Source organism: Pyricularia grisea (assembly GCF_004355905.1).
Source record: "Pyricularia grisea strain NI907 chromosome Unknown Pyricularia_grisea_NI907_Scaffold_7, whole genome shotgun sequence".
NCBI lineage: Eukaryota > Fungi > Ascomycota > Sordariomycetes > Magnaporthales > Pyriculariaceae > Pyricularia > Pyricularia grisea.
In genome coordinates, this window is record NW_022156720.1 from 424,856 (window position 1) to 437,173 (window position 12,318).

Consider the following 12,318-nt stretch of genomic DNA (forward strand, 5'->3'; position numbering starts at 1 on the left):
AATAAACGGTGGCGTTATGATAAATATAAATAAAAAATATATAAAAAACGGATTAAAATTAAATTAAAACCAAAAAAAGAATTAACGCCGAACCAAAAAATAAATTATATAAAACGAAAGATAACCGTAAAATTACGCCAAAATGAAAAATCGTTAATTGAAAAAGAAAATAATAAAAATAAAGTTAACCGAAAAAAAACGGGTACGGAGAAAAAATGAATAAAACAAAGATGTATTCGCGGTTATAATAATAAATAAAAAAATACGAAAAAAAACGAATAACGGACGAATAAATAGAAAACCTGTTTATTATTAAACCATACACAGGGTAATAAAAAAACCGCGATTTGGGTTAATTTAAAACGTATTTAAATATAACCGCGGATTAAAAATAAAATAAAAACGACGTAAAAACGAAATAAAAATAAAGTAAAAGGGATTTATAAAAGAACACGCGAAGAAAGACGGGTGGGAAATACAAGCCACAATCCCAATTAATATTATAAAAACGATAATTTAAATAATTGGGCGAAAACGGTTAATATAATATCGAGGTATAAAAAGGCAATATGGAACCGCGGGACGCGACGTTTTGAACCCGGGCCGATCCGCCCCGACGAAAACCGGCGTCCAAAAAAATTATATAACGTGTTAAAACGACGGGAATATACGTGACCCTTTTCTATATAAACACCCTTCCAACGTGAATAAATAACGGTTTAATACCTTTATCTTTTAATTTTAATACTAAATTTATTTGGGAACCCAATAATTATAAGGCCGTTGGCCTATCCTTTTACAATAATATATATTTGTAAGTATTAAAGATTTTATAATGTGGGTTGAATATTATTTTTTGCTTCGGATTAATATATTATAAGCTTTTTTACTCATTTTAAAAATTATATAACCCGTATTTTTCTTAAAACTGCGTTTAAATGGAAATTCCGTATAACTTGTTAATTTTAACTCCCGGAAAAGGTAATTTTAATTACCTTCTTTATATTTAAATTGGTTTTTTATATTTACCTTCCTTTCGCATTTTTATTTTTCCGTTTGCTTTATTATTTTTTATCCCAATATTTAAATATTTTACACGTTAAAAAATATATATATATTTATTAATTCTAAAAGAAGTTTATTATTTTATTCCAACCTTTCTACTTATTATTTACTTTTTTCCCTTTTAAATTTTCGAATAAAATAATATTATATAGTTCTCACTAAATTTTAAAAACATTTTAAATTAACATATTATAAAAATTAAAATAATTTAAAAAGACTTCCGAATTTCCTTAATATATAATTAATAATTTTACTCCGTTTCTACCGGATTAAATTAATTATAAACTTTACAAATTAACATCCTTTTTTCAGATTACGAAAACCTTTTTAAAAAAGTTTAAAGGCTTGTAGAAAAATTAAATAGATACTTTACGTCGACCTTTTTTTTTAAAAACAAAAGTAATTTTAAATTTAATAATATTATATTTAAACTGGTGTATACTTTATAATAACCATTATTATTTATTTATAATCCGATTGTTTCGTTTATTTTATTTAATTAGGCAAATAATTTGGCTAAATTATAAAATTTAAACTTATTAACTTATTAAAACGGTTATTGATACTCTTATTTCTTACGTAACATTTGTAAATAGCTTTCCCGGTATAATGGGAAATTCTTGTAAGTTATAACAGCCTTTTAAATATAAAATATAAGATATTTTATTCGTCTTAATTATTTGTAAAATAACGGTATTAAAAGGGTTTATCCTTTTATTTTTTTGATTTAAATAATATTAACTAATGCTAATACTCTTGTCGCTTTATTAAGCTTTTACTTAAACATTATTATAAGATAATGTAAAAATTATTATATAGATTTTATTTAACAGTATAAAAAGTTTTTTTAAACGTTTTTCTTTTTGTTTTATACTGTTATGTAAGTACGAGAGTCAGGTATAATTGGCCCATGCGGCCATTTCCGAAACTTATTATTTAAATAATAAATTGAACGTATAAATACTTATCCCCACCGTACAATATAATAATTAATTTATTTTAGCATTTAAATTCTCAAATAATCGCATTGAATATATTTACTTTCAAACATAGAGTGGTAAATACGTAGAAATTAGCCTTAAACCAAATAAAGGGTTGGGCATGTAAAGTATATATATATTTGCCTTGCGCAATTGGGGGTTGTTAATTATACTTTACAATCTCTAGCGGTCAGGTAATTTTTTGTAGTATATCCAAATTTGCCTGTGATGATTTAACGCTGATTTTCGCTGGAAAGAAAACATACTTTCCCGAATCCAATTCTAGCCAATATTTAAGAGCGAAAGCCGCGTCTCTTCTCCTCGTCCAGCGCCGGTTTCTTCAAATTATCCAAAAACTCCTTTGACTGGTCCCACATTTCTCTATCATCACGAAGAAATTGATTGTACTCCTCGTTTCGCTGCTTTTGACGCTCCTTTTGCAGCTCCTTTTGACGCTGCTTTTCCATCTCCTTTTTAGCATTCTCGTCGGAGGATCGCGCCTCGAGTTGGCCAACGTGAACCACATCGAGGCCGTTATTTGGGGTTGGAGCGGCAATAGCGCCAGTAACACAAATTGCCGCAGTGAAAACAATGGTAAAAAAATGCATTGTAAAATTGAAGTTTTGTAAAGCTCAAATGTTAAAATCGAATTGTAAATAAATAATATTTAGATATTTGGCAGTTGATGGGATTTGGAAAAAAAATATGCTTTAATTAAGTGGGGTGCTGGCGGGGTTTAAATATTGTAAATAATATAATTTGATAAACAGTTTAATTAACACCGAAAAACTTTAATTTATAAATAATATATTAAAATATACTTTTCAAAAATTATTAAAATAAAAACCTTATATTAATTCTTTCACCAACGTCTTTTTCGATTTAAGAATAACGACGGTTATATTAATTGAAAGAAAAGCAAAAGGTTATTATATTAATATTATATTTTTATCAACAGTGCATTTCTTATAATGATAAATATGAAAGTGAATAACAAAGGTAATCCCTAGTAAATTTAAGTTTACCAGGTCGTACAATTAGTATATTTAGTCGCACAACTTCTATATATAAACGCTTGGTATATTTGTTATATATATCTTATAACCCCACATGGCTTCCTCCGTATTGACCCAGCCCCTGGTTTTATTGTAATGCAAGGCTCCTGGGATAACCTGTCACCATTTAAATAGCTTTTCATTAATCTTCTACCAATACCCTTGTTTTATATACATTATGGGATCCGAAGATTTATGGTGCTGTCAGCAAAAGAAAAATGTATAATGTACATTTTGCGGCTATCCCATAACTTACAGTAGGAGCCGGGTGTCATAGAATTTTATTATTGAACATTTCATGTAACTCTATCTACTTTACTTACTCCCGTATAACGAACAACATGCTACGCTCTTTTCTTGCTCTCGCCCTTTATTTAGTTCATTCCTTCGCCACGGCAAGATTGATTGCTCGACTCGATGTTCGCAATGCAGAAGAACTGAACCAATGCGGCGGCTTTATAAAAACATGTCAACTAAATAAGCGAATAGTTCCTCCTTTCCAGGGTTACGATGACCCCTTCGGATTGACCGAGACTAGTACGTTTCAAGCCTACCAAGATTTCACCAAGTTTGTTGGTCCCTTGAACCGGAAAGCTTGGGTTTATTTCTTGGATATGAATCTCAATTACGAAGAAACTATCGACCACATGCATCAACCTGACCTGTCAAGTCATACTTGGCGAGATGTCATAGAGTGGACACTTGTCAATACCGCTGGTACGGGCGGACCCTTTTACCCGGGCCCCAAGAAGTTAATATTCCCCTAGAAGCATCGAAAGGCTTCGGGGGCCCTGTCGCTGCTACTGTTTTTATTTGCTTGACATTTGTGTTTCTCTTTCTTTGCTTTTTTGCCTTTCTCTTTGTCAGCTGTGTCGCCAAGGTCACCCGCGGCTTCGGCCAATGCAAAGAGGCAAAAATACGTGATTTCCCATCTTGCGTTTTTCGTTATTGGCAGAAGATCTTTCTACATCTGAAAGGGCAGCGAAAGGCGTTTTCGAGGATTGCAACGGCTACCACTTTCTTTTTTTCTTTTTTTGCCACGTTTCTTTTATTAGAGAATAATTCGTCAAGAACGCAAGGAACGTTGAGAGTCGACACAGACTTTCAACTCAGGAGGACCAGTTAGACATCGGAATATAATCTGCATAGCACGGGGTGATGATTCAACAAGGCAGGCCGCTCGATAGATAAAAGTTGCATACGCAAACACTTGGGAATGTGTGGCAGGACATGTTGTCCAGAAAAGACAATATTATTTGATCTTTATTCCAGTCCGAAACCAACCTAAGCCAAGGTACGTATGGCAGTAGTAGGAATGTAAACAAATAGATCACGGTAGAGCGATTAAGAAAGACCAACTATCAAATTTGGTGATGTTGTTCCTATCTGGGGTTATAGGCAATTGCCAAGTAAAAGATTGGGCCGGTGACAGACAAGGAATCAAAAAGAAGAGAAAACGCGTTCCATAATTTGCAGTCATGTCATTCCTCTCTCATTCATGCTTTCATGCTAAAAATAATCACGGCTCGACATGTTGAGTAATGTCATGTTATGCGTGATGGCCCGCATGTCTTTTTCGCGCCCCGAAGCCGACTCGAGCACATAACGAGGCAATTTTTCCCATTAGATATTAAAAGCATGATTGAAATGAGTAGCAATATTCCTGTAATGCCTCTTTATTTATCTCGTTTCCCCCGATTCGGAGATAAATCGTTGCCGGTCTAACTGCTTTTGCTTGATGCTGTCTGCTACCTCTTATGCGAAATTCCGCAGTGATGTAGTATGCGCAGTGCGCAAGGATTGCCAAACGAACATGGTAGTTTAGTGGTGTATTCAAACAACGGAGACCAAAAATGACGAGGTCGAGCAGAAAACAAAAACATACAACACCGAGGATTCCCCAGTGGTCACCCACCTGAGTACTAGTTCGGCCCTCACTGGTTTGACTAGGGGAGAGCGGACGGAATCCCGTATATTCCAGTGGGTATGGTCGTATGTGTTGGTGCATACATTCCAGTGGCTACATCAAAACATGATTTTGGATGAAGAAAACAGGTATTTGACATGTTTTTCTTAGCATAGGCCGGGAGTCTAGCATCCGTCCTGATCGACTTTGTCGGTTCAGACTGCAAGTCTTAGCATCTGGTCTAGTGCTAGCCACATAGTGTAGAACCCAGCGGAACGATTATACAAAGCCAAGTCCTTTCACCTGGGGTGTCTCGCAAATAATATTCTTGGCATCATCCGTGTTTTACCTCATGAGCTCTTCATTCATCGTTGAAGCAATATCTAGGCTTACGGTTGAATTTAGACTTGAAATTCACTTGAACATACAGTCCCTAACTACTTTTTATCGAGGTTTGTGTCCTTTGTGAGGATGATAAATGAAGAACCACTCTGGAACGCAACCTCTTTGGTTACCTCGTTTTTAATCTTATTACACCTGCGGAAAGGTACTACTCAATCCAGAAAAGCAAGCAGCAAGTCACAAAAGAAAATTGACACCTTGTCTGTAAAGGTGTATTGTATTTGTGCCAATATATCAGCATTCTCCACCTCATTTCCAGTCCTTGCTTCTCCAAGATCCCACACACTTGCTCATCAGCCCGCTTCCAATAACATCAAACCCTCCACGGATAGCCAGACTCCTGCCCTCGGTCTTCTCCGTCTCAAAGACCAGCCCGCTCCGCCCGGGTTTCTCATTGTCATACTTGGACGAGAAGAAATCCAGTAGCTTCACCGTCGGATTCTTCCCGGCCGCCTCCTCGCCACCCTCCTCGGCCGCAGCACGCAGCCGCGCCACCCACTCGCGCTGCCCAACCTCCTCAAACTCCAACCCGCAGTCCGGCCGCCGCAGCGCCGGCAGCAGCTCATCCACCCACGAGAACGTCCGCGGGTTGAGGACGTGGTATACGACATGGGCGCCATCCTCCGCCGCCTCTCCCGCCGGCGCCGCATGTCCAGACGGCCTCCCCGCCCCACTCAGCTCAACAACCGCCTGCGCGCACACATCAACGGGGATCCAACTCGGCCTCTCGTCCAACCTCGGCAGCGCCCCCATCGTCTCGGCAGCCCTGAGCATGAGCGGGATCGCCTCGGTCGGATTCCACTTGCCCTCTTTACTGTCGCCCACCACCTGCCCCGTCCTGAGCACCCGGAACGCCGCTCCGCCGCCCGCCTCCTCCGCCGCACGTCGCACCACGTGCTCCGCCACCCACTTGGACCTCGCGTACCCCATCTCCTGCGCGTGCCGCGGGTCCGCCACGTACCGCTCGGTGATTCTTGCCGGGAGTGGTGTTCCGCTCGCGGCTGAGACGGACGAGATGAACGCGAAGCGGGCCGGGTGGCGGAAGGGGACTGAAAGGGCTAGGTTGAGGAGGTTCTGCACGCCGGCGATGTGCGTCGACGCGAACGACGACACGCCCAGGTTGAAGTTGACGGCCCAGGCCGAGTGGATTACCCCTGTCAGCGTGGCGCGCAGGTCGCACAGCACGCCGGGGGATAGGCCCAGGTCTGGACGGGATAGGTCGGACGGTAGGGAGGTGACTTTGGATGAGAGGGTGGGGGTGAGGGAGTCGCCGAGCCCGCGGTCCGACAGTGCGGTGAAGACCCGTGCCGTGGCGGCTGCTGCGTCCGGGGCGCGGACTAGGCAGTATACGTGGCGGACGTGGGGGAGCGGGAGGAGCTGGGCGAGGATGTGTGCGCCTAGGGACCCCGTGGCACCGGTGAGGAGGATGACGTCGGCTTCTGGGGTTTTGTCGCCCGGGACGAAGGGGTCGAATTTGCCGTATTTGGCGACCAGGTCGTACATTATTGTAGAGGGTTCTTCGTCTGCGGCTGTGGTGGGTGACGTTGTGGGGTGTGACATGCAAGTTGCCACGGCGGACAGGTGCTCGGCCAGCTGGTTGATGGTTGGGTGTTCAAAAACGACGTTCTGCCCCAGCACGGCGCCGCCGAGGTCGAGCTGCCGCATCATGTGACTCCGTGCTATGATGGTCTGTAGGCTGTCCATTCCGACGCTGAAGAAGTCCGTGTCGAGTTCGAGTGATTTGAAGCCCATTCGATCTCGGAACAGGGCGTTTAGGTAGTTCTTGTAACCCTCCATGTTCATATTCTGCGGGTTGTTTTCACTACCTGCCTCGGCACCAACTGATCCGGCAGCACCACCTTCAAACCTGGTGTACACAGCGTCAATCAGATCCGCAAACCGCTTGTACGACGCGGCGCGGATGATGGTCCCCTTGTCCGTCCGGGGGTAGTCTGCATCCGCCTCCAGAACCTCGACCATGTCCCTGTCGATCTGGGCAAACTTCTCGGCGTTGTCGTTTGCCAACTGTATACTAGGCCAGATGGCATCCAGGTATTGGTCCCGCGTCCACTCGGTCGGTACCTTGTCGCTCTTGACGACCAGCAGCCCTGGAAATGCCCTCCCGACGCCAAAGATCAAGCACTGGTGGATCAACTCGCTCTGCGATATGGTTCCCTCCATCGGGATGGGCAGGACCTTTTCGCCATTGACGAGGGTGAGGCGGTCATCCAGCCGACCGACGTGCTTCCACGCATCCGGGATGGTAGGGTGTGGCACAAAGGTGTCGCGGGTGCGGTACGAGTTGGGCGCCGGCTCGTCGCTGTTGGACATGACCTTTGTCTCGAGCCCGTCGAGCACCACGCACTCGTACTGCCCGTCCCCGAGTGGTTCCATGTGGATAAAAGGCTTGGTGTTGGGCAGCGGCCGCACGTAGTTCCAGGCATTGTCACCGGGCGGGCGTGTCGACATCATCAACTGGCCCATCTCGGTCTGCCCGTAGTGCGACACGAGGTTGACGCCCTTTTCCACCAGCAGGTCTCCCAGGTCGTCTGGGCACCCGGCCCCAGCATAGACGACGATCTTGCAGCGGGCGAGGGCGGCGAGGCCTTGGGCTGTTTCGGAGAGGATCTTGAGGACGTAGGGAACACAGTTAAAGGTCTCGGGCTTGATGTGGTTGAGGCCCTCGACCAGGCTGGCGCTCGTCATGGGGATGGAGGCGTTGTACATGGCCATGCACTTTCTGGCCACGATGGAACGAAACGTGTTGGCCAACCCGCTGTTGTGGAATAGTGGCAGTGTGACAAACGCCCGCATGCCGCTTCCGAGAGCATAGTTGCCCAGGCATGCGCGGTGGGACTGGAAGATTGGCTTTGGCAGTCCAGTGCTGCCTGAGGAGTGCACAATAAACGCGACTGCGTTTTCTTGGTCCTCGATTTCCGTCTGCTTTTGGAACCGCTCTCCAGTTGGCTCACGTGAGTATATTGATTTTTCCACAATATCCCAAGTCCGAAGCTCACGCCCAGCTTCACGGATTACCTGGACTGTGTCGGCAAACCTTGACGTCGTCAGCATGCGGGTACACTCGGTTTTGTCGAGCAACGAAGCGTATGCCTCAGTTGCTAATCTGGTCGAGAGGAAAAGCACTCCAAACCCCATGCGCGTGAGAGCGAGCATGGAAATGGCGTAGTCCAGATCAGAATGACCCAAAAGAGCCACAACCTCGCTCTTGGAGCTTTTTCTGTGCTGATAACAACCCGCATATTAACGTCAATATCAGCTACAATAGATCCAGTGACGGGACGAGAACAAACCTTGGGAATGAGACCAAGTCTAGTCAGCTCCTTGGCCGCCTCGTCGGCATAGACGTCAAGGTCGCGCGCCGTGTACTCGACCCAGTCGGCGCATCTCGTACGGGAGTTGGGGTATGTGATGAGCGGCGTATCTGGGATGCTGGCTGCCCTGTCTCTGATCAGGTCATCCACAGTTGTGAAATGACCAGTGCTGTTGTGTGCCGCGCCATTGCTCTGTGAAATGTTCTTTGATGGCGTACTTGTCTCGCTGTTGGTTTGATGGGTTCCGTTTGCTGATTGTTTTAGAGAAGCTTCATTAATCTTGATCGAGGTAGGAATGATCCCATTACCCAGCTCGGGTGGCCGAGGAATTTCCACTAGTGTTGCAGGCATGATTTACGGGGAAGAGTACAAAGAAAGACAAATCTGCCTTAATGTGAAGTTGATAGCGGGATATAATTCTGTTAGGAACTAAACTAGAATAGTGTTGCATATAAAACGAGTATACAAGATTGACAAATGTTGCCAAGGTTCAGACACATGCCAATCCAATAATCATCTGAACAGGCCTCGGGTTGGATCACATTTGTACTGTGATTTACTCTGATGTTTTCTTTGCAAAGCCGGTGGGTTCGGAGCTACCCCAGACAACCGATGAGCGGCCCACCGACATCGCTGGGGACAAGGAGTCAAAGTTGGACATTTTTGTTTGGACAAAATTCAAGAATTCGCGGAACTCACTGAATGGTGCGAGACGGAAAAGAAGGACCCAGACGGAAAAGTACCGAGTCAATATCGGCATATAAGGATTTAGCTTGGTTTATGCGGGGGATCAGCATTACCCTTGTGCTACCTGCTCAACTTCCCCGCATTGGGTGACGGATTCAGGGGTTTGTCCCAGTGCTGACTGGCTGGGCTTCAAAGTGCGGATATGCAACGGATTTCCGTTCCAAACTCGACCTTATCCGATAGTCATGTGTTCGGATAACGTGTAGCCGCAAAACATGCTGACGGCAATTCCACTGCGGAAATCTATCACTACGAGTGTCATGTACCCTGCGTGGGGTTTCCATATCACCGCGGGGTCATTTTCCTCATGTATTATTTTGACGTGTTCGTCTTGACATTTTGCGTGATGTATTCTTGATGTAGTCTCAGTGCTCAGACTAGACCCCCCTGCGTTGCAGGGTGGACCGGGCGCTCCATGTACCTTTCAGCCACACGGCTTTTCGACCAATCAAATTGGCCGAAAAGATCGCGCCCGTTCTAAGTGATCTTTGGTTGGACCCACAGGTACAAGCAAAGCCACGAATTGAGCCACGGCTCAATTAGTGGAGCTCGCGTTTAGGGATGAGCCCTGAGACTATTCTTGATGACACTCGAGATCATTAAGAATCTTTAGCTGTGAAAGCTGACAATACATCCAACCCAGATTTTCAACTCACACTAGATCTAAAAGCATTAAAGAATAAATAAACATCACCAAACAAAATTTTGTCATGTCTTCAGGAAGAAGAATGAAGCTGAACAGCGGCTATGAAGTTCCAGTCATAGGACTAGGTACCTGGGTAAGCGACCATTACCCCGGCAGACCTTGAAGTGAGCCAGCACAACCAGCTACCATAGACGACTAACAAGACCCCCCACGCACCAGCAATCCAACCCCAACGAGGTCGCCAAGGCCGTCGAGCACGCCCTCAGAAACGGCTACCGTCACATCGACGGCGCCCTGGTGTACGGCAACGAGCACGAGGTCGGCGAGGGCATCCGGGCATCCGGCGTCCCCCGCTCCGAGATCTTCCTCACCTCTAAACTCTGGAACACCTTCCACCACCCGGATGACGTCGAGGCCGGCATCGACCTCACCCTCAAGGACCTCGGCACCGACTACGTCGACCTTTACCTGATCCACTGGCCCGTCTCCTTCGCCCCGCAGCGGGAGAACCCCAGGGAGCTCTTCCCCATCGACCCGGCCACGGGCGCCACGCACGTCGTCGACGTCCCCGACGCCGACACCTGGCGGGCCATGGAGCGGCTGGTGGAGTTGGGCAAGGCGCGCAGCATCGGCGTCAGCAACTTTACGCGCGAGCGGTTGGAGAAGCTGCTGCAGACGGCGAGGATCAAGCCCGCGGTGAACCAGATCGAGGCGCACCCGTACCTGCAGCAGCGGGAGCTGTTGGAGTGGCACAAGCAGCAGGGCATCGTGGTGCAGGCCTACAGCCCGACGGGGAACAACATCTACGGCAAGCCCAAGCCGATGGACGATCCCGTGGTTTTGGAGGTGGCGAGCCGGGTGGGCAGGACTCCGGCGCAGGTGCTGGTGCAGTGGGCGGCGCAGAGGGGTACCGTCGTGCTGCCCAAGTCGGTGACGCCGTCGAGGATAGATGAGAATTTTGTCGACTTTGAGCTGCCGGCCGATGAGGTCAAGAAGTTGGACGCGTTGGAGAGGCATGCAAGGTATAACTTTCCGGCGAGGTTGGGAGTGGATATCTTTGGGGAGGCGACTCAGGAGGAGCTTAAGGGGGCTGTGCAGGCTTTTATTGAGCAGCAAAAAGCGGCCAAGAAGGCATAGGGACTTAAGGGTGGACGGTTAGATTAGATTAGAGATTAGAGATGGAAAGCATGGCATTGATTTGGATAAACCGTTTGACAGCTTCAACGGATTCTTTGTCTGGTAATGGAGTTGAAATCTCTTAAATAAGAAACAGTTAGTGCTGCTGTTGGAATAGAATAAAACAAAAGATAATGAACATCTTGCTTACCAGAGCCGAAAGAAACCAAAACCTAAATCAGCCAATAGACAAAGTAACTTACGCCCCAACATGCCTCTCAAACTCAGAACTTCTGCTCGGCCGTCTTGACAGTCTGCACCCCTTCATCGTCATCCTTCCCCTCTCACTTCACCGCAACATCCCCAAACGTTGTCGCAATCTCGTCGAGCAGGACCTGGTTGGTCTCGGGCAGGAAAAATAAGTAACACAGAAGCGCAAACAAATTACACCCGATAAACACAAAGTAAAACTTCACGAGATGGACTCAAACGCAATCGACGCCGCAAACTACAGCCAGATGGCAGTCACGGCCTGAGAAAAGTCCAAAAACCCAACCCCGACGCCACGCAAATTCAGGGGAAAGATCTCAGCCACTAGCACCCAGAACCACCGAGTTGAAGTAGAACGAGTACGCAAACGCAAACATGAAAGATGAAGGCCACGCCGGTCGCGGCTCCCATCGGTGTTGCAGTCGTCCTGGTACGCAGCCGACAGACCCGTCAGGACGCACAGGATGGCCACGAGGGTTGGCCTCGCCGCCGACGACGGTGTGGCGGCGCGCCCAGTTGTCCGAGATGGAAAAGATGCTGATGACCTGCGCCACTAGCGCCATGAAGCCTTACAGGGCCTGGATCAGAAGCAACTGGTTGCCTCGGTAGCGGAGCGCGTTGTACATAAGCGTCTGGTAGTTTTTTTGAATCACTGGAGGAGACCGGTTAGCGAACGGGAAGCCATGATGAGAGAGAGAGAGAGAGAGAGAGAGAGAGAGAGAGAGAGAGAGAGAGAGAGAGAGAGAGAGAGAGAGAGAGAGAGAGAGAGAGAGATAGAGAGAGAGAGAGAGAGAGAGAG

The 12,318-nt window shown here is 46.2% G+C and overlaps 4 protein-coding genes across 4 annotated transcripts in view; 1 reads left to right on the plus strand and 3 right to left on the minus strand.

Moving 5' to 3' along the window:
* Positions 1 to 2,338: 2,338 nt before the first annotated feature.
* Positions 2,339 to 2,653, minus strand: PgNI_09152 (uncharacterized protein; the record flags this gene model as incomplete). Its single annotated transcript, XM_031129140.1, has 1 exon — positions 2,339 to 2,653. The coding sequence occupies one exon, from the start codon at positions 2,651 to 2,653 to the stop codon at positions 2,339 to 2,341; it is 315 nt and encodes a 104-aa protein (XP_030977954.1).
* A 3,004-nt stretch (positions 2,654 to 5,657) lies between these two features.
* Positions 5,658 to 9,091, minus strand: PgNI_09153 (uncharacterized protein; the record flags this gene model as incomplete). Its single annotated transcript, XM_031129141.1, has 2 exons — positions 5,658 to 8,651; positions 8,720 to 9,091. 2 exons carry the CDS (start codon positions 9,089 to 9,091, stop codon positions 5,658 to 5,660), a joined length of 3,366 nt encoding a protein of 1,121 aa, XP_030977955.1.
* Positions 9,092 to 10,127: 1,036 nt separating this feature from the next.
* Positions 10,128 to 11,423, plus strand: PgNI_09154 (uncharacterized protein). The gene is made up of 2 exons (XM_031129142.1): positions 10,128 to 10,266; positions 10,353 to 11,423. Exons 1-2 carry the CDS (start codon positions 10,198 to 10,200, stop codon positions 11,268 to 11,270), a joined length of 987 nt encoding a protein of 328 aa, XP_030977456.1. The 5' UTR covers positions 10,128 to 10,197; the 3' UTR covers positions 11,271 to 11,423.
* Positions 11,424 to 11,836: 413 nt separating this feature from the next.
* The window catches only part of PgNI_09155 (uncharacterized protein), a gene marked incomplete at both ends in the record, with an annotated part of 1,581 nt that continues 1,099 nt past the window's right edge, over positions 11,837 to 12,318 (minus strand). Inside the window, one exon of the mRNA XM_031129143.1 lies at positions 11,837 to 12,087. Within this exon, the coding sequence (XP_030978387.1) occupies positions 11,837 to 12,087 (251 nt within the window). The remainder of the gene's footprint in view (positions 12,088 to 12,318) is intronic.

Excerpts from the sequence above, each read along its gene's own strand:
- PgNI_09154 (XM_031129142.1), top strand. The coding sequence starts at position 10,198 with ATGTCTTCAGGAAGAAGAATGAAGCTGAACAGCGGCTATGAAGTTCCA. Across the intron at positions 10,267-10,352 it reads TCATAGGACTAGGTACCTGG|CAATCCAACCCCAACGAGGT; the intron begins GTAAGCGACCAT and ends CCCACGCACCAG.